The sequence below is a fragment of the Hyperolius riggenbachi genome, chromosome 6 (genome assembly GCF_040937935.1).
Source record: "Hyperolius riggenbachi isolate aHypRig1 chromosome 6, aHypRig1.pri, whole genome shotgun sequence".
Classification (NCBI taxonomy): Eukaryota; Metazoa; Chordata; class Amphibia; order Anura; family Hyperoliidae; genus Hyperolius; species Hyperolius riggenbachi.
In genome coordinates, this window is record NC_090651.1 from 219,887,898 (window position 1) to 219,908,550 (window position 20,653).

Below are 20,653 nucleotides of genomic sequence, written 5' to 3' on the forward strand. Positions count from 1 at the left end.
TAGAGGGCCAGAGTTAGGACACATACGACACTGGGCTACCTCTACGCGGTGTATGTGACTACGCAAGAGACTGTATTCTTGTAACGAAGATCCCAGCTTTTAATTTAGCTGTAGGGACAGCATTGATTGCTGCATGATTTTGTAAATGGATTCGCATGAGGATTTGCATGAGTGTGCGGAAGTTCATTTTGATGGTTTTTTTTTTTTCATTCGCCTGGAAAATCCGATCCGATTTCCTGTTTTTTGTTTGTTTGTTTGTTTTTCTTTATCAATCTGGAATGCTGGAAATTTTTATGCAATTTTTCTAAAGATTGTATGGTGTGTGTTAGTTTGTCAATATATTACTATTAAACACCCTAGCCATTTTCTCAGAGTTTCCAATCATTTTTATCATAATTGGGGAAAAAATGAACATATGTGTGTGGTACATTGGTCATATTTGTAAAATGTTACAATCAGTCAGAAAAATTGATTGCAATTCTTAAATTGAACAGATATTTTAAAAATTGTATGGTGTGTGGCCACCTTAAAGTGGATCTAAAATAGACTTTTACTCCTTTCATAATTGTGTTCCTTACATATGGTTTATATGGCATTCCTCAAGCCAAATACTTTTTTGTTTTGTTTTAATACTCTAATTCCCTATAAACTAAACAAACCTCACCCACAGCTCCTCCAGTGCTAAGGCACTTTGAGACCAACGTAGCAAGGGTTTATGGGAGCTCAATCTGGGCAGGAGAAGGAGGAGGTTACTAGCCAGAGATTTCAGAGGCAGAGAGGAGGAGGGAGGAGAAGAGGGAAGTGAAATTTTCACAGGCTGAGAGGTGGAGATACAGAGCATCTTGCCTGTGTATAATGATCACAAGCAAAACATGGCTGCTGTCATTGTATCACAGGAATAAATAATCATATACTGTTGAAGCTGTTTGCAGCTAGATTTGCTGTGTAAACTATCTAAAATTTTGATAACATATATCAACAAGTTACTTGTTATAGTTTGTTTTTCATCTCGGATTCAAGACGGATATGTGATCACATGAAGAGAGGCAGTCAAATGACATAAAAGAATACCTTTCTCGTGTACTTTCATTTCGAAGCCTCTAAAGTTGGTTTATGTGGTAAACGCGCAGCCTCACCCTCCCTCCTGAATGACAACTCATCTTCCTAGACTCAGAGGAGGCACTGACACCATTTATTTATGTTAATATACCCAAGTGCAGTGGCATTCAGTGCTGAGTTTATAGGACAAAGCTTGAAAGCAAAAACTGAGCTGAGCTCATAAAAGCCTGCTGTCAGTGGTGAGGAGTTAGCATGGTGGGAACAGCCATGTTTATTTATAAACTGTCCACCACAAAGCCAGGAATTATATGTCCTGACATCACCTGTGATGGAAAGGGCTTCCGTTTCTCTTCTTAGTCCTGGCTGTTTTTTTGTTTGTTTGTTTTTTTGCTTGTTTTTTTTTTTTTTTTTTTTTACTGTGCATTGAGGTAAAGTGAAAACTTATCTGAAGATTGAAATTTCCTTTACTTGTTTGTTTATTAGGTTTAACTTATCATATATTGAGAGAACAATGTGACACCCTGGGAGTAAATCCCCTGCCTACTATTATTATTGAAACAAACTTGTCACAGACCTGACTAATAAAAATTAAGCAATATGATGAAAATGGTATGGGGCTACTTTCAGTACACACTGCATGTCAAAATGATCAGTAGTCCTAGAGAAAGGTGTTGCTTAACCAGCTGAGCGGTCTGGACGAGCTCAGCTCGTCCAACACCGCCAGCGGCTGCCGCTCAGGCCCTGCTGGGCCGATTTTGATGAAATAAAAAGCAGCACACGCAGCCGGCACTTTGCCAGCCGCGTGCGCTGCCTGATCGCCGCCGCTCTGCGGCGATTCGCCGCGAGCAGCGGCGAAAGAGGGCCCCCCTAGCCGCCTGAGCCCTGCGCAGCCGGAACAAAAAGTTCCGGCCAGCGCTAAGGGCTGGATCGGAGGCGGCTGACGTCACGACGTCGGCTGACGTCGATGACGTCACTCCGCTCGTCGCTATGGCGACGATATAAGCAAAACAAGGAAGGCCGCTCATTGCGGCCTTCCTTGTTTATTCTGGGCGCCGGAGGCGATCGGAAGATCGCCTCCGGAGCGCCCTCTAGTGGGCTTTCATGCAGCCAACTTTCAGTTGGCTGCATGAAATAGTTTTTTTTTTATTTAAAAAAAACCCTCCCGCAGCCACCCTGGCGATTTAATCAGAACGCCAGGGTGGTTAAGTTAAAGGACAACTGAAGTAAGAGGTAAATGGAGGCTGCCACATATATTTCCTTTTAAGCAATGCCAGTTGCCTGTCTATCCTGATGAACTTCTGCCTCTAATGCTGGCGTTCGATCCTCCTCTCGATCGTTTTTGCCGCTCGATTCTGCAGTCGATTCTCTTATCTTCCGTTTGTTTTTCTTATCTTTTTCCATTCACTTCTATCAGAAATCGAGCGGCAAAAGGATCGAAAGGGAGATCGGACGTGTCGGAAGTTATCCATCGCACCATCTGATCACCTCAAAAACGAGCCGTGTATTCCCAGCATAATACCTTTAGCCATAAATCCTGAACAAGCTTGCAGCAGATCAGGTGCTTCTAACATTATTGTCAGATCTGACAAGATTAGCTGCAGCTAAATAGATCAGCAGATTGCTTAAAGGACAACCGAGGTGACGTGTGACATGTACAGTGCCAAGCACACAAATAACTAGGCTGTGTTCCTTTTTTTTTTCTTTCTTTGCCCTAAAAAGTTAAACATCAGGTATGCAAGTGACAGTTTCTGCCTGGGTCGGGACCGGGTCCCACTGGGTTAGACTATAGCATAACCTTCACTGATAAGTAATTACAGCCATAAAACACTTTCCTGTCAGGAAATGACTTCTGAGAGCAGGGAAGAGAAAAAAACAGTCAATAATTCATAGATTTGAGCTCTAGCATACTTCAATGAAGATGTCATTGAACAGAGACAATGAAAGAGTAAAAACTTAAAAAATAGATTTAAATATAAAATAAAACTAGGATATCTAAAAAAGTCATTTTTAGGAGAAGGAGGATAGATACAATTGTTTTTCTCATCAGTTTATTTTCACCCCGGATGTCCTTTAAAAGGAAATAAATCCCCTCCTGCTTGTGTAGAAGGCCTCCTACCACAATGCAGGGTTTTGTAATGGGAGGATATCCAGTTTTAGAAATGGTATATGTTTAATAATGCTATATTCTCACAATAGCATAACTGGAACAAAAATGGCTGTGCAGGACATTGGTGTGTTCTTGAGGCCACGTCATTTTTTAATTGGTGAGAGGAGGTCTCTCCATTGGCAAGTCAGCTATATAAACCTACAGAGAACGTAACCTTCGTCTGTTCCAGCTAAAATAAAAAATGTGCTATAATTCCACTGGGATGATCTGATCTGCGCACCCAGACTCTCCTCGAGAAGCCTTGGCTTGGTCCAGAGCTCATCTCTATTTTGGTAATTTGGTCTCCTACTAATTTTTATGGCATCCAGGACATTGTTTGGAGATGCAATAAAAACATTCTCTTTCAGTGTCATCAGGCGAAGCAGCCTTGCCCTCTGCCCAAAATACTGTCACAGAAGAGTAAGGTCTGAACATACTGTATAATAGAGAACAATGACCTGTCCGCCCAATGACATCATAGCTGGTATCTAAATGTAACTCTCTTTTCAGCCTCTGTTTTCATTCCCAACCCTAATTTATGTTACTGTATAACAATGGCACAGTTTTCTTTACTGTAGCCTTTATGTTTGATATGTTATTAAGCAGAAAATTACTTGCTAGGCTTATCAGCTAGAGAAATGTAGGCTGCTACTGTGACTCATAACCTGAATGCTATTTCCATGGCTGAAAATCACCTGTTCTGTGTAATTCTGTAGAGCATAGCAGAGGGTGTAAGTACACCAGGCCCGCATGGGAGCTCCCTGCAGTTACTGTACAGTATTACCTCTTTATTGGTGCTATATGTACTTTGATTAGCGGTAATCCAGTAACAAATCAACTGGTGGTCTGCATCATGCAATTGTTATACATGCAGTGCTAGAGGGGTAGTGTAACATTGGAACTGTGTCCCATGGCTCTTTACTGGTTCAAACATTTATACTCCAGTAGATACTCGGCTGCTTATGCTACTGAAAACACATTCTAGAACTCAAAAAGATGTCCTGTTGAAACCAGGGTACAGTATCTTATTTTATCTGTAGCTGTACTGTGACTTGGATGAATAAGCAGATTCAGACATGACTGCTTGGAAACCAGCATGCAGCTTGTGAGGAAATGCAAGGCTGCTTCCAACAGACACATGATTAGCTTGGTAAAAGCCTCCCTTTAAAGCACACTTGAATTGAGAGAGATATGGAGGCTGACATTTATTTCCTTTTAAGCAATGCCGATTTTCCGGCTGTCCTTCTGAGCCTCTGTCTCTAATACCTTTCGCAATAGACCCTGAACAAGCATGCAAATCAGGTATTCTGACTGAAATCTGACTGGATTAGCCACATGCTTGTTTCAGGTGTGTGATTAAGACACTACTGCAGCCAAAGAGGTCAGCAGGACTGCCAGGTAACTGGTATTGTTTAAAAGGAAATTAATATGGCAGCCACCATATCCCTCTCAGTTCCGGTGTACTTTAACATGAAAGAAAGTAGAAATAGGACAACCTGTTTTACTATTTTGAATGCACAGGGTTCTCTGGACTCATTATGGTAACAGATGCTGTTAAAGGACAACTATAACGAGAGAGAGAGATATGGTGGCTGCCATATTTATTTCCTTTTAAACAATACCAGTTGCCTGGCAGCCCTGCTGGTTTAATTGGCTCGAGTTGTACCTGAATAGCACCCGAAACAAGCATGCAGCTAATTTTGTCAGATCTGAGAATAATGTCAGAAACGCCTGATATGCTACATGCTTGTTCAGGGTCTATGGCTAAAAGTATTAGAGGCAGAGGATCAGGAAATAAATATTGTAGCCTCCATATCCCTCTCATTGCAGTTAAAGGGGAATTCCACTTTAATTCAGGAAAACTCATTGCTTTCAAGCCTGGCTCCACAAATTACAAGTAATAATGGTGAACATTATTTCAGCTTGATTACTTGTTTTATGTGCATATAATATACAGCCATTCCACATTATTTCTAACAGAAACAGAAAGCTCGCAAGGGCAGGGACATCATCCTATTGCGGTTGATTCATCAACGGAAATAGCGCAAGCAACCTAATAGTAACATTGTTGTAAGCAGCGTCCGTTGCTTAGTTGCTAATAGCGCGCATAGCGTACAGGAAAACAAAAGTCATGCTGATTTATTAGCGCAAGCAACAGGAGATTGCTAGCGCTATTTCCGTTGATAAATCAACCCCATTGTTTCTTATTTTGCTGTAATTTACCATATGAACGTGTACCAATTTTAATGATATCTCAATCCACACATTAACTACAGGTATGTATGTATATGTACTTGTATTACCAGATGTCACTTTACTTTACAGTGTCTTGAACTTCTCATGTATATAGTTTCCCCAATATTTGTTTTGTACTATGTATAACCCTACAAAAGGTGTTGGCACTACAGTATATCATAAATAATAATAATACAGATAAGTAATTCTCAAGATAACACGACAACATTTTGCAGTTTCAAAAATAGTTTCAACATGTATTTTTACAAAAATACTAAATATATTTCCTTTTCAGTATAAACGTTATCTAATTATCCATTCCTTATGAATATCACAGAATATGGTCTAAACCGCATACCGGACAGACCAATCCTTCATGAAGCTGAAAAAATAATGTAGTCAGGCTTGACGTAATGAGCATATATTACTTAGGCAACAACACTAGTTCGATTCGGGCAAGATGGGCCCTTCATCAGGCCTTTGTATCAAAGAGATTCTGATCAGACCAGTCATAAATGAAACCAGGTAAGATTGCACATACTGTAGGTTAAACATAATGAAGCAGCTGCATTAGCCAGATGCATTCACACCATCCCACAGGTCAGAATACGAATGAGCCGGGCAGCTAAAGAGGGAGGCACATACTCTAGTCCTGTGCAGCTAATTATTGCTGTAGCAAGCCAACAGAGTAAGGGCTGGTTCACATGGGCGTCTGCGCAGCTTCCGGCGGCGTTGCGTTTGGCAGTGCTGCGGCGGCGACACGTTTAGGCTTTCAGCGGCTTTCCATGGCTTTTGGTTGCGGTCTGCGTTTTTCTTCCCTATAGGTGGACATTACCCGCGGCGGTTAACCACCCCAGGACGCAACATGCAGCGGCAAGGGTCGCCTTGAACACCAGGGAAAATCGAGATCTGAACGCTGCGTTCCCGTAAAGGCCGGTAGAAGCCTGGTACAAACGCTCCCATTCACTTGAATGGGAGTGTTTAATGCCAAGTCCCGAACGCCGACGCTAAACGCGGGGCAGACGCCTGTGTGAACCAGCCCTACTGCTGACAAGGCTGCAGAGAAGTGGAATTTAAGCTTATTGCCTGTCTTGGAAATTCATAGCTTGCTGAAGTGGAAAGATAGTTATAACAACGCTAAATAGCAAAAACACTTCCAGCACCCATCTATCTATATTTTTTGGCAGTTTCATAAACAAACTGGAAACCCCCCTTTAAAGTGCATGAGACTTGAAGAAAATGTGGAATCTGATGTTATGGATGTTCCAAAACATACACATCAAGTGGGGGCTTTTTTGTTTGTTTGTTTGTTTGTTTGTTTGTTTGTTTAAATACATTGGGGCCAATAAGTTGTAATTGAATACTTTGCATGATACTGCATATTTTTAAGTGCATTAAGATAACAGTAACAAAAGTTAGTCCGGATCCACACTATAAGCGCTTTTGTGAGCGCTTGCGTTTAACACTCTCTGAGTGCTTTATAAAAATCGCTCCCATTCACTTTGATTAAAATCGCAGTAAAAATAGCGTAAAAATTGCTGCGATCGTGAAATTTTTACCGCGATTTTAATGAAAGTGAATGGGAGCGATTTTTTAAAAAGTGCTCAGAAAGCGCTAATCAAACGCAAGCGCTCACAAAAGCGCTTATAGGGTGGATCCGGCCTAAACTGTTGCAAAACAGAAAAAAACGAATAATTGCAATATTCTGCCTCTCTCTACAGGACCCAAGTAAGGAATGTTTCACCTTAAAGTTTGATCTGAATATCGATATAGAGACGGAGATTGTCCCAGCAATGAAGAAGAAATCTTTGGGGTATACTTTTTGATTCTATTGAAAGCAGACCTAAAGTGGCAAGATTTCAGATACAGTTTTTTAGATACAAGTATGCTATTTTCTAAAGTGTACCTGAACTGAGGTGGCTCTTGTGGTAGGCTAGCAGCACAGTAGAGCAGAGCCGGGACAAGGTCCTCCAGCACCCAAGGCTGAGACACCAAACTGCGCCCCCCATCCCTCCCACCCCAGCCTTCACACACTGATTGCTATTAGACTAAGAGGGCCACAGGGCCCACAACCTCCCCAACACCTTAATATCTAGTTATCTGGCTTGCAGTCACTGCCATGTATCCCCTTTTCTTATTTCTTTCTGCTTTAAACACAATTAGGAATGACAGCTGAATTATTTCTGCTCCCCCTCCTACACTGCGCCCTGAGGCTGGAGCCTCTCCAGCCTATGCCTCGGCCCGGCCCTGCAGTAGAGTGACAGCTGCCAGTGTCACTTAACTAATATCCTCCAATGCTGTTTCAAGTTCAGACTCTTATGTACTAGCTCCAAAATCCTCAGGGTTTCAGGTACCAGATAACTGTAACCCTCCCTCCCCCGCTAAAACGTCATGTGACTTAAAACTAACCAAAATACTTATTCAGCTTTGTTTACATGTATTTTATTAATATCCTACATTTTTAAATTTGTTATATAATAACTGTCATGGCCAAGAATGCTTTAGCCCATCTGAGTTATGCATACCACTTGTTGAGAACCTAGGCCCTATATCACCTGAGGTAAATAATCATCATGTGATGCAGAATGGCCAATCATTGAGCAGATAATGCACTTGTTCTGTCTTTAGTTCTCTAGCTACAATATGAGGGGCATTACTTCACCTCACAAAAATTTGAACCTCATAAAAGTACCTTCCATCCTTTGTATATGGGTCTGTTTCTCTTGAAATGTGGTACGTAACCGTTTTCCAATGGTATTCTTATCACTGCTTCTTAGGGACCTTTGTGTAACGATTGGTGTAGCACACAGACGTCTGATTATTGTGTGATCCGCAGAATCACCAATAATACAGACTCTATACCCGATTATGTGGTGATCTGCAGTATCACCAATAATGCAAGTATAGACGGCTGAGAAACAGAGGTGTAAAGTGTTTGGTGCAACAGTAGATTAAATGGATAGATCTCACCAGAGAAGCTGGCGAGTACTATCTGAAACAGTGCTAGACCTCACCAGGGGAGCTGGTGGGTACTAGCTGCAATACCAGTGCTAGCCCTCACCAGGGGAGGTGGTGGGTACTAGCTGCAATAACAGTGCTAGCCCTCACCAGGGAAGCTGGTGGGTACTAGCTGCAACAACAGTAGTATAAATAATAAGTCTTTACCAGAGGAGCTGGTAAAGTACTAATATCAGGAGTTACAACAAAGTTTGGCTAAACCTTACCAGGGGAGCTGGTAAGGTACTATCAGCACAAGCGACTGAATAGTTTAACTAGACCTTACCAGAGGAGCTGGTAAGGTACTATCAGTCACAGGAGCTGTATAACTTAAAGTAAACCTCACCAGAGGAGCTGGTGGGTATTAAATCAAAAGAGCCCCTCACCAGTGGTAAGGGCCCACTGGTGAGTAGAGAGGTCAGACAGGCAAAGTTTGGCAACTGAGAGAAGCGAATACAGTACAGAAACGAGAGCAGAAGAATAGTGAGTTATCAGGCAGAGGTTCAGCAACTAAGGTCAGATAGGCAGAAGTACAGAATCGATGAGCAATAGCAAGGTCAGAGTATAGCCAGAATCATACACAGGTAATCAGTAATACAATATACAATAGTCCTAGTCTTGTGTGAAATCCCTGGTTTCCTCCCAGATCAAAGCACACCGGATACTAGTCTAAGGTCTGAGCGCTAACACGAGTGTATTCGCAACAGAAGCAAGTTGCTAATGAACAGTGAAGGCTTAAGAAGCCGAGGAGAGCTCACAGCCGCGCCCCTTACCAATCAGCCAATCCGAGCGGTGTGAGTCACCTCTGACGTCAGCCAAACCGGCAGGTCAGCTGACGCGCCTTCTTCCAGCATAAAGGTCCTGTCTCCGCGCGCGCCCGCGCGATACAGCGACCCTATGAGCACGAGACAGTACCGTTCCCGGCGTGCTAGACACCGATGGAACGGATGAGGCCTGAGAACAGGGAACAAAGGCGGCTGCGTATCCGCAGCCGCCATAGTTGCAGATGTTACACTTTCACAATTGGTGCGGTTGGTGTGCAGCAGAAGAGCCCACCGTAGCGAATCGCACTGCACCATTGACATAATTTTGTTCCCTGTGGCAGACTGCGCCAACAGGGAGATCAAAGTGCCCCCCCCCCCCCCCAAATGTGTAAACAAGTGACATTAGAAACATCTGACCCCACAGTCACATGCACATGTCTAGATAAGAAGTGTGTCACATGATTTTGGAAATGTGCTTTGTAACATGCTCACCACTCACAAACGTGCTTCTGCGTCGGTCCAGATCATTTCCATTGCATTGCATCAAATCGTACCATGGGAACAGTGGCCTGTCTCATAGACCACAATGGCCCCTGTGAGGAGCTGCAGCAGGGGACAGTACTGTGATGTGACATGGTAAGTATGAAAGGGCCCTGAAACATGTCCTGTGTCTCTCTGGAACTCCAGAGGAGAGAACTCTACTCGTCGTGAGTTCTTAGGTCTGCCCCCCCCCCCCCCCCCTGCTAAAGGCAGGGGCTCCCAATCTGCATGTTGGATGCTTAATTGTTTATATACAGAGTACAATGGCTGAACAAAAAGTATTGAAACTGTCCCTGTTTTTCTTGCAAGGTGGTAGACAATTCTGACAATTCGGAATTCTGTGTTAGCAAGTGGCGTACGATGATATGCATGTACTTGCGTTGGACTGACATTTTTTTCTCCTTATGCATGTCGTCATGGTGCATACAAGAACACTGTCATGTGTTGGAGACGATTGCCTCCCCAGATGCGCTTTATACAATATGATTGTGGTGGTAATACAGTTCTTGGAATACTATGGCAATCACACAATTTCAAGTGTTTGGAAAATCAATCCCCTCTATTGTTTATACAGCATTCTGGCATCAACCATGGTGGCATGTTCAAGGTGTTTCCACTCACTGTGACAGAATGCTAAAGAATATGGCAGTCAATCTGAAGCTTCAGACACATTCAGACGCATAACTTTCAGTTAGCCCTTCTATTATGGAGAAGGAAACAAAAGGGAATGCCTTCCATGGTGGGCAGGAGCATGTTGAATCCAGGCAGCTTATCCTTGAATATATACGCTGCTTGTTTTGGGTAAGTCACTTTGTATCAGAGGCAGGGAATCAGTACTGCAGCCAGGCAAATCACATTTTATAAACAAGTCAACAATCACGTTTCCCCTTCCCCTCACTGAAGATTTTCTCTGTCGTCTTCTAAAATTAAGAATTTTAAACATTTCTGAATCCCCGAACCCTGTGTAATCCTGAGACAGGTTTCCCTCTCATCGGCCTGTCAGTTGGAGTCTCATGTTCAGTAGGAAATCAAGGAACAATGAGAAGAAAAAGGTCATTCTGTAGATGAGAGATTGTCACAGCAGCGATGCTCTTTATCATTCTGGAGACTGGCTCATTAACAATGGACGCTGCTCATTTCTACAGTGCGGCCCCTTATTGAGCGGCCATGCTGACCTTTCAGTCAGGAATGTTAGTGAAAGGTCGTACGGATAGTTTGGAAAAGTGAATCTGTTACAAAGATAACTCAATTCCAGACGTTTGATCTCATTAACCAAACATGCGTTTTTAGATGCTTCACTAAATTGCATTTGGTATTTACTTCTGTTGCTGTCTCAAGGTGTCTCTCCAGACAAAAGATCTGTTTTTTTCAGATGGGAACGAAATGGGCAAGAGCTGCACTGGCCATGCAAGGATAGAGATTAATGCAATAATTTCATGCAAATAACTTGAAAGGATCTAAAATTATTAATTTCTTTGAAACTGTCATATCTAATATAAAAGAAGCAAAAAATGGTATGCCTTAAAGTTCACCTGAAGTCAAGGAAAAAGAAAAGTTAGATACTTCCCTCTGTTGTGGGAACCCTCTGAATAGTCCAAAGGCTTCCCTGGCCTCCCACAGCCCACCATTTCCACGCAGGGTCCCTCTAATACCTATTCAATAAAAGCTTGTTTTCTTCTGGCCATGTTCCTGGCCCTAAACTTGTGCATCCAGTATGGACATGCAGTAGCAGAGTTCAGGCATGCCCAGTAGAATGAAATGCTCCTGCACAAAAGAAAAAAGTCATGCACAAGTGCTCTACTGGCTCTATGGCAAGCCTCTGAGGCCATCAAGAGGCTTTCAACTTAGTAGGTATCTAACTTATCCCTCACATCCTCACTACAGGGTTACTTTAAGGTAGAGAGAGAAACAGCAATTTTAATGATCCGTATCAGTGATATTTAAGCATCACTATGCCTTAGTCCTAGAATTCAGAATTGAATGTAACGAGCGTTTGCCTTCTCCTGGATCAACTGGGATATGAGTGAGTGCAGGAGAGAAAGGTACCTAATGCTTACTTTATTTATTCATTCATTTTTTCTGGTTGGACTTGATGGATGAATGTCTTTTATTCAGCCAAACTAACTATTTTATTATTTGTTTGACTGAAGAGACAAAATCTGCATTTGTAATAAGGTCTAATAGTTATTCTTATTATGAGCTTCTCACAGTCATGTTTTTATATGCCTTTGTCTTTTCAGCCACTCAGTCCCTCAATTTTGGATTTACTTGAAAAAGGATCTTGGCGACCCAAAAACAAACATGTTGTGTCATCATTTTTTGTTGTTGTTGCGACCTTTTGAGTGGTGGTAATAGATTGAGGACATAGTGTTTGCTTATATTTTACTATTATGGCTAATTAAAATTGTGGTGTTTTCATCTTTACCTTTAGCTGGTACACCTTAAGCTGCTGTCTTCTTTAGTAATATGATGTGGTGAATAGCCACTGAATGGAAGCAGGAGACAATATGGTCTGCTGAAGTCGTCTCAGTGTACATACTTGGTCGGAAAAGAGCTTTTTTTTTCCTATTTATAGAAAACTAATTTTACAGGATTGCATTGTTGGTGGAGCTGATTAGCTCACCTGCTACATCACTTAAGAACAATTTGAGTTGGACTTGAGGCAAAAATTCCTTTTCTCTTGGGCAATAGTGTAATTCACCAGTCATATATGGGGGACTTTTTATGCTGGTTAACATAACTCCTCCTCCTCTTGTTTTCAGGGAAGTCTTGATACCGGCATTTGAGAGGAAAGGGATCGATCTTAACAAAGTAGAGATCTTTCTGGACCAGTCTAACACTCCTTTGTCGCTCAACTTTGAAGCGTATCGATTCGGAGGGCACTATTTGAAAGTTAAAGGTAAGATGGTCCAACCCTGACAGCCTGCAAGCGGAATGTGCACAATGGCCTTGTCAAACCAGAAATCTAAAATCATTTTATGCAGAGTGATTTTTTTTTATATTTTGCTTACTTATTGAGTTTAGTAAAAGAAATAGATTTTTTTTATTTGGATCTCCATGTTCTGTTTCAACTTACAAGTTTTATACACCTTTATTAGAGAGCAGTAGGCCATTTTTTATCAGTCACCACATCATGACCTATGAGATGTTAAAGGCTTCTTCATTCTAGCAGTAAAACATGATGTGTCTGTGCTTAAAGAGAAACTCCGACCAAGAATTGAACTTTATCCTAATCAGTAGCTGATACCCCCTTTTACATGAGAAATCTAATCCTTTTCACAAACAGACCATCAGGGGGCGCTGTATGACTGATATTGTGGTGAAACCACTCCCACAAGAAACTCTGAGGACCGTGGTACTCCTGGCAGTTTCTTGTCTGTAAACCATAAATGACTTTTCTCCTATGTTGCTGTCACTTACAGTAGGTAGTTGAAATCTGACAGAAGTGACAGATTTTGGACTACTCCATCTCTTCATAGGGGATTCTCAGCAAGGCTTTTATTGTTTATAAAGATATTCCCTAAAAAGGGTTTATACAAAGATGCTGGCCAGCTTCCCTGCTTGCTACATAGTTTTTTGGCAGTTGGACAGAGCAACTGCGTTCACTAAGTGCTTTTGAAAATAAATAAATCCCTGAGAATCCCCTATGAAGAGATGGACAAGTCCAAAACCTGTCGCTTCTGTCAAATTTCTTCTACCTACTGTAAGTGACAGCAACATAGGAGAAAAGTAATTTATGGCTCATTTTACTCCGGAAAAAAACATACTTTTTATTTGTATATGTTTGCACATATTTTAAATTTTAACAATTTTTCGCCATAGTGCCCCTTTAAGGTGGTCGCCAACAATGTGAAAACAAATGCTTTATTACTTCCCAAACAGAAACCAATCATTGCAATTTCTAAAAGATTTCTGCACAGGAGGCCTTGGCTTGAGAATAACTTGCTTTAAGAGCACTTTTGCAAGACAAGCAAAACATTTTGTGAGATTTTGACTGGATATACAAATAAGGTCTTGATATACAAGCAAAAAAAAAGTGTACACCTATCATGTCATCTTAACTGACCCAAGAATCCCTTTGACGTTGCAGGATTGTACTTAATCTGAGTGTAGGGACTGTACAATTTTATATTTCTATAAAATCTTTAAGGCCCTGTTCACACTGGGAAACGAAAATCACAATTGCCTAGTGTTTGCGATTTCGCATTACTTTTTGTGCTGATTTTTCAGTGACTGCGTTTTGCGGTTCTCATTCTAGTAAATGAGAATCATGACACAATCGCTGGGAAAATGCTGTATGTAGCGCATTTGCAATCCGCGATAATCACAAACACGCCGCAATCACTACAGTGAGAGTAATGTACCATAGGATTACTTGTGCAGCGCTTGTGCAATAGGCCCTTGCTGATCGCCGGCGATCAGCAAAGCACAAATCATGGAAGAAAAGTGCCCATGTGTGAATGAGCCCTAAAGATAGACAAAAACAACTGTTATTGGATAGGTTCCTTGTTAAAGCCACACAAAGAATAAAGGTTGGGGTGAGCCAACAGATAGCAATGATTCTGTTAGTTAATGAAAATCTTTTTTACTTTTTACAGAACAGTACTTTGTACTAAATATTTTTCTATAAACATTTTTGGATTTTAGAGCGAATCATCTGAGTTTCCGTGAATGCTTATGGGGAAATTCCCTTTGATATAAGAATGCTTTGGATTACAAGCATGTTTTCGAAAAAAATTATGCTTGCAAACAAGATTCCACTGTAGTTTTGTTTTGCTTTAGTGCAGTACAAAGCTATGCAGCTCTTGATTCCCCACCGCTCCTCCCTGCACCTGTCTAGTAAAGTTTGCTGCCTTTCCTGATCTTCTTTCTCTTGATAATTCAGTGGAAATTGAGTAAGAAAATCTGAATACATTTATGTAGGGTTCTATGTTTTTATGAAATGAAATGTCTAAATGGTTAAAGGAAGGGTGGGGACCTTTACATAGCTTGCCATTCAACAGAAGTTGTCACTCCCAAGTAATTAAACATTCATTTAGTGTAGATCATTGTTGGCAGTTTTAAGAATTACCATTATATGTTTTTTTCTATTCTAAAGAAACTTTGGATGTATTTAAAAAAAATAAATTATATTTAAAGGGATGCAGTCAGCTAAGCTACCACTGCTACTGTGAGCCAAGTGCTACATTCTGCAGCCCACCACTAGAGGTCATAATTTTAAAACTGCTAGGTACTAAATAACTTGATTTAGGTGTGCTATTAGGCCTGGTTCACATTAGCGTTCCCTGTCCGGATTCGCCTGATCGGATTCGGACCGTATACTGTACAAACGGAACTTACGTTCCGCATAGCAATTCAAAGTCTATGCGGACATTCACATGCGTGGGTTCCGTACAGAACAGAGCCGGATCGGATCCGGACTCCGGACACTTTTCCAACATGCGCTATTTTTCGGGTCCGGATAATCCGGCCCACGCACCCGGACCGGAACCTGACTGCACCATCCGGAAATAGAAACCAATGGGAAACGGAAAGCACAGAACACACTGGCTACCTGACGTTCTACCCCACTTCCTATGCGTATTCTAGTGGCCATTTTGGATGGGGACACATGGGCCAAGCATTTCTGGAGTGGAGCAGCAGTGACTAACATGCTGGAGCTGTTTGGCAGTATGTCGGAGGTGGAGGTGAGGCCTAAACAGCGGAGGACCTGATTCTACAGGTGCACCTTCTGCTGACCTCCCACACCCCAACAATTATATAGTTTTATTTATAACTTTTACCAAACGGATCCGGATCGCAGCCGTATACATACCTGATGCAACCAGACCGGATCCGGATTGGATCCGATACGGATCCGGTCCAGTCCGGTCATCCGGTCCATTTGGCACAGAAACGCAAGTGTGAACGGGGCCTTAGTGTCAATATTTCCACTTACTATTATTGTACAGGCATTAGGCAGTGCCACCCACATGATTGGAAAGTAAGTTCGCTGTTCCTTTATGTTGTGTATATTTTATTATGACTATGTCCCTAGCACACCGTTTCCTGGATCACTGTATATGTAGCTTGTTTGTATAGGTCCTTCAGAATTTGTGTTAATATTCGATTCTAATCGCACATAAATGTTTTGCATTTCAGGATGGATTTGCTTCCTTTAGTCTCCGCTATTTCTCAGTCTGTTCTTTTTCAGTATCCTTCTGCAGCATGGCTTAATTTCCTGCTCAAAGACAGGGCCGGTTCAAGTAACAATTGGGCCCTAGGGCAAAATTAGCCTGGGAGCCCCCCAACAGACACACACCGACCAAAAAGCATCATTAGAGGCCCTTTGTTGCAGCCAAATTTCCCTCCTGGGCCCCTGAGCTGGCTGCTGACCCTCCCCCAATCACCTCCCAACTTAACAGACTCTGCAGAGTCACTGGGGAGCAACAGTTAGGAAGGGGGAGGGACACCTTGGGGGCCCCTACAGGGTCTGGGGCCCTGGGGCAATTGCCCATTTTTTCCTGTGGTAGCTCCGGCGCTGCTCAAAGACTGAGGGTATACAGGGGCCAGCGCTGCCAACTTCGTTTCTCATGCTATGTGACTTAATGAAAGTAAAATAGGTGTGCTGAAAACACATTCCAGATATCTCAGTACAGCTTGACCTCTTAAAGTGGGTTGTAACATCCAGAAATATAAAATTGCCAAAAATAGTTAGTGCCCCAAAAATATATGTAAACCCTTTTCTTTTTACCTGGTCTTGGAGTCTTTGCCTAATTACAGGAACTGTACAGTCCCAGGGGGATTGTGGGAAGTTGTTTTTTAAGCTAGATTCACTCTCAGCATGCAAATAAGAGAAAGCTGCCTATTTGGGATAAGATAAGGACAGTATGACAACCAGAAGGCAATTGAATCGAGTTTAGACTGTGAAGTAAGTCAGTTGTCTAGGTAATGTTTTCTGTCAGCAGGACAGTAAGTTGAGGCAGGGAAAATTAACACTGAGCTGAGTTGAAAAAAAAAGGCAGAATTGATGTCAATTTTGGCATCACAGAGATACCATAAAGATGGCAACCAACATTTTATTTTTTTCATAACACATTTCTCCTAAATCTTACAGTAAATACTAAAAACAATAGGATAGGTAGGCTAAAAAGTACTTTCTTATTAGATGCATTTTTTGAAATTATTTATTCAGTTAATATGGAGTTTCATCTCACTTTAAGTGACTTGTGTTTGCAGACATAACTGAATGAATTGTACCAGATAACATTCTGTATTATTTGGTAACAAATAGAATTATTCATATGGAGTTTATGTTGTTATATTGCTTTAATTGGCAATGTTTGAAATCTGGGAAATTTCAGTGACACACTTCTGTGTAGAACGTAGCACAGGGGTAAACTGACAACATCCTCCAGGTGATCTAAATGAACTATTTACAGCATTTCCTGTTTACAGGTTGACATTAACGTGGTGCCTAGAGTGGCTCCTTAATATATTAGTGTGTTTGTAAGGCTTCGAACACCAGGTGAACATTTTCTATACCTGAGGGGATTCAGAGTGCAATTATCACTTTGAGCTATTAATCTCCTGCACTTCCCAACAGCTCAGTGTTTACCTGAGCATTCAGCTCATGGGCAGAATTCATCTATCCTGAATTCCCTGGGGCTATGTTTGCTTTCATTTCACCATCTTCACAATGAATTATCGGAAGAGAATGTCAAGATGACTCTCTTTGCCAGAATAAAAGTTGGGAAAACCCAGTATAAGGATGCAGCCTCAGGAAGAGGCAGGCAGGATGTGGCTGCTTTGTCGTTTGTTGCAGACACACTGATCTGCCAGTTTAGAGGAAAGCATAACGACTGGGAGGAGGGAGAGACCCAGAGCTCAGCAGTTGCAAGGTACTCATTCCTCGCTATTAATCTGAGAGCCTGCCATAAGTGTTAGAAGAAGAAATGAAGCTACCGTTAGATTTAGCTTCACTCATGCACATAAAGGTTTGGGATGGGAGGGTTATATAGGGGTTGCAGAAGTGTATATGGTAAATTTATCTCAGGAAACAAGAGTGATGAGAAGCTACCTGCACATTTGATAAACATGCGGACATTGCTTGTAAACATGAACGCTTGCTGAGTGTTTGTGATTTTCCTATAGGGATGGGAGTGGAGGAAGAGGGCAAGTTCTGCTGGTGCAGCAACAGACCACAGTTACAGCTTACTGGCAGGAACCTGCTGCACCCACAGACTATATATCATTGCCCAATCACTCAGAAATATTCTAGCTAACGTAACATGTCTGTTCTGACCAGTCACAATTTCCCCTGAGATATTATGGCATCTTCCAGTGCCTGAGGCATATCAAGGCCCAGTATAATGGAAATTGATTAGACCTTTGCTATAGTCACATTTAAGCCTAGTGTCACTTAGATGACTTATTAGTGATACTTTGTCATTTTCTATGGTGGGGGTTCACTATAACATCCTCAGCTTGTTTTCATGTATTCTCTCAGTTGGTAAGTTGCTGAACTTTGTCAGGATTCTGTAGTGGTGCTTGTAGTGAATGCTTCCTTTATTAGCTACAGATAACTGCCTGGGTGAGATTTTTAGCTGCAATGTGATTAGGTCCAGTGGAGTTATCGAACAGATAAAAACATCTACTAAGGTCCTCAAGGGCTGAAGATCATTAGAGAACATAAGTGGACCTGGAAACCTGGCCTGCATACATTAAAAATTGACTGCTATTGTATGGGAGAACTCTTCAACTCTCACTTGGATCACACCATCCCATAGTGAGAACTGTTTAAAAGGTAGCTGAGTAGTAATAAGGTGATTGCTGTAAAATGTATGCAGGTGCAGGTCCAACATAAAGTCCTTGGATAAGCCTCTGTCTTGTTCTACTACTTAGTGTATGACTTATGTTCCTTCTCCCTCCCCCCCCCCCCCTCCCCAACGCACACCCACACTACTGTCAATGACAGGATCAACAGTTTCACGTTTCACCTTCCCTTAGGGAGATTATTGCATAGAGGTACCAAAAGCATTTGTGTGTAGAAATTTCTACCTATGCTTGGCATGCTAAAATGGAGTCCAGGAATAGTAGTAACTGTAACCTCTGTATTTATAATTTAACATTAACCCTATTGTTCAATGAGACCAAATGCCTATATAGGTGTTCATAGTAATTATTGTACTATTATTTCTATTGTACTCTCAGAACAATGGGATTGTTTCTATTATTATTACTATTATTACTATGTGAACTTTCCACGTCACTTTTATTATCTATTGTTTTGAAAACAGAATGTAATCATTTGTATTTAGTTTATTTTTTCTTTTACATTTACAAATGCATTGATGTACAACCTGAAGGGTGCATCCATGAGTCAGGTGCTAGAGCCTTGTGCTTTCTAATAAGACACCCCAGCATGGCATACATGTCTATAGCTTGCTCATTATCCCACCTTGTGTCTCCTCCCCATCATCCTAGATTGTAAGCTCTCAAGGAATATTATAGGAGGAGCACTCCGTAGTGTAATACAATTTTTAATAGTTTAACACCCAATGTACATAAAAACTTAGTGAAAGCCAGTAGTAAACTATCATTCCATGGGCAACATGCCCAACAAACGTCCTTAGGAGGCAGCCTACCTCTCCACTGTGACCAGCAGTGCTGGTGGTCCAAGGGGTACTGGAATGCAGGCTCCTCCAGCAGACGTCCGTGTTGCCAGTGACGGCCCTACACGTTTCATCAGGTCCCAAAGGCAGTGCTCCCTCCCCTATAGGGGGGGGGGGGGGGCTGGCAGACCCTGCAGGCAAAGACAGACTTTTAATAGATTTCATGCTGAAATCTATTGAGGGTCTGTGTGTAGTGTGTGTAGCGATTCGATCAGATAGATCCTTCTCTGATCAAATAATGATCGGCAATGTTTCTATCTTCTACCCATATTGACCAGTATATGGCCACCAATTGGTTTAATTTGCTGGGGTTAAGGGGAAGGTTTTATCACTCATTTGAGAGTCACAGTGTGCATGATTTCATTTTACCCAATTCACTTTAAAAAGATAATGAAACACTCGTACTGAGCTTTGTAAATTACAAAGTATGTGCTTTGCATTAGTTCAAAGGACAGAGATCCTGTTTGCTGATAAAGATCTTTTATGAATTCAATAGGCGGATTTGATCATTAGGAAGCAAAACAAGGTTTTGTTGTTGTGTATTTCAGTTGTGTATTTCAGTGCAGTGTAATCAGTCAGCCAAAATGAGTTTCTAGAGGGGTAAAATGTTGATAAACTGATAAGGCTCACAGGCAGTGGGGCAAGTACCGTATATTCCGGCGTATAAGACGACTGGGTGTATAAGACGACCCCCCAACTTTTTCAGTTAAAATATAGAGTTTGTGATATACTCACCATATAAGACTACCCCTCTTCCAACGTATACCAAATTTAAAAAAAAAATCATATACTGGTGCTGTACTGTATGTGGTACCCAGTATTTAACAGTATATAGTCAATTGACTGGTTGGATTGGTGAACTCTCCCTCTTCCTAAGTGGATTGGTCAGCTCTCCCTGTCTCCCTGTTTATCAGAGCAGTATGGAAGAATAGATCGCGGTGTGCCCATAAAATACGCCTCTTTCACCCCTCTGGCCCACCCTTGTATCCTATCTACCTCCCTCTCTGCCTCTCAGAACTCACACATATGCGCCTGCAACGCTTCACTACAGTCCTCAGCAGCAAGATCTGAGAGATGGTAACAGGATAGGGGGTATCACCCAGCATCAATGATACCTGGTGTATAAGACGACCCCCAACTTTTCAGAAGATTTTCAAGGGTTAAAAAGTAGTCTTATATGCAGGAATATACAGTAAGTGCAATTTCTGCATATACTGAAAGTTTAATATTCCAAGTTAACGCAGAAACCGATAAATGCA

The 20,653-nt window shown here is 41.7% G+C and overlaps 1 protein-coding gene across 9 annotated transcripts in view; it reads left to right on the top strand.

The window, feature by feature from the left end:
* The window catches only part of PLEKHG5 (pleckstrin homology and RhoGEF domain containing G5), a 533,554-nt gene that overhangs the window by 411,081 nt on the left and 101,820 nt on the right, over positions 1-20,653 (top strand). For all 9 annotated transcript variants that reach the window (XM_068240431.1, XM_068240432.1, XM_068240434.1 and 6 more), the window contains 2 exons: positions 7,162-7,253; positions 12,504-12,640. In XM_068240431.1, the coding sequence (XP_068096532.1) occupies positions 7,162-7,253; positions 12,504-12,640 (229 nt within the window). The remainder of the gene's footprint in view (positions 1-7,161; positions 7,254-12,503; positions 12,641-20,653) is intronic.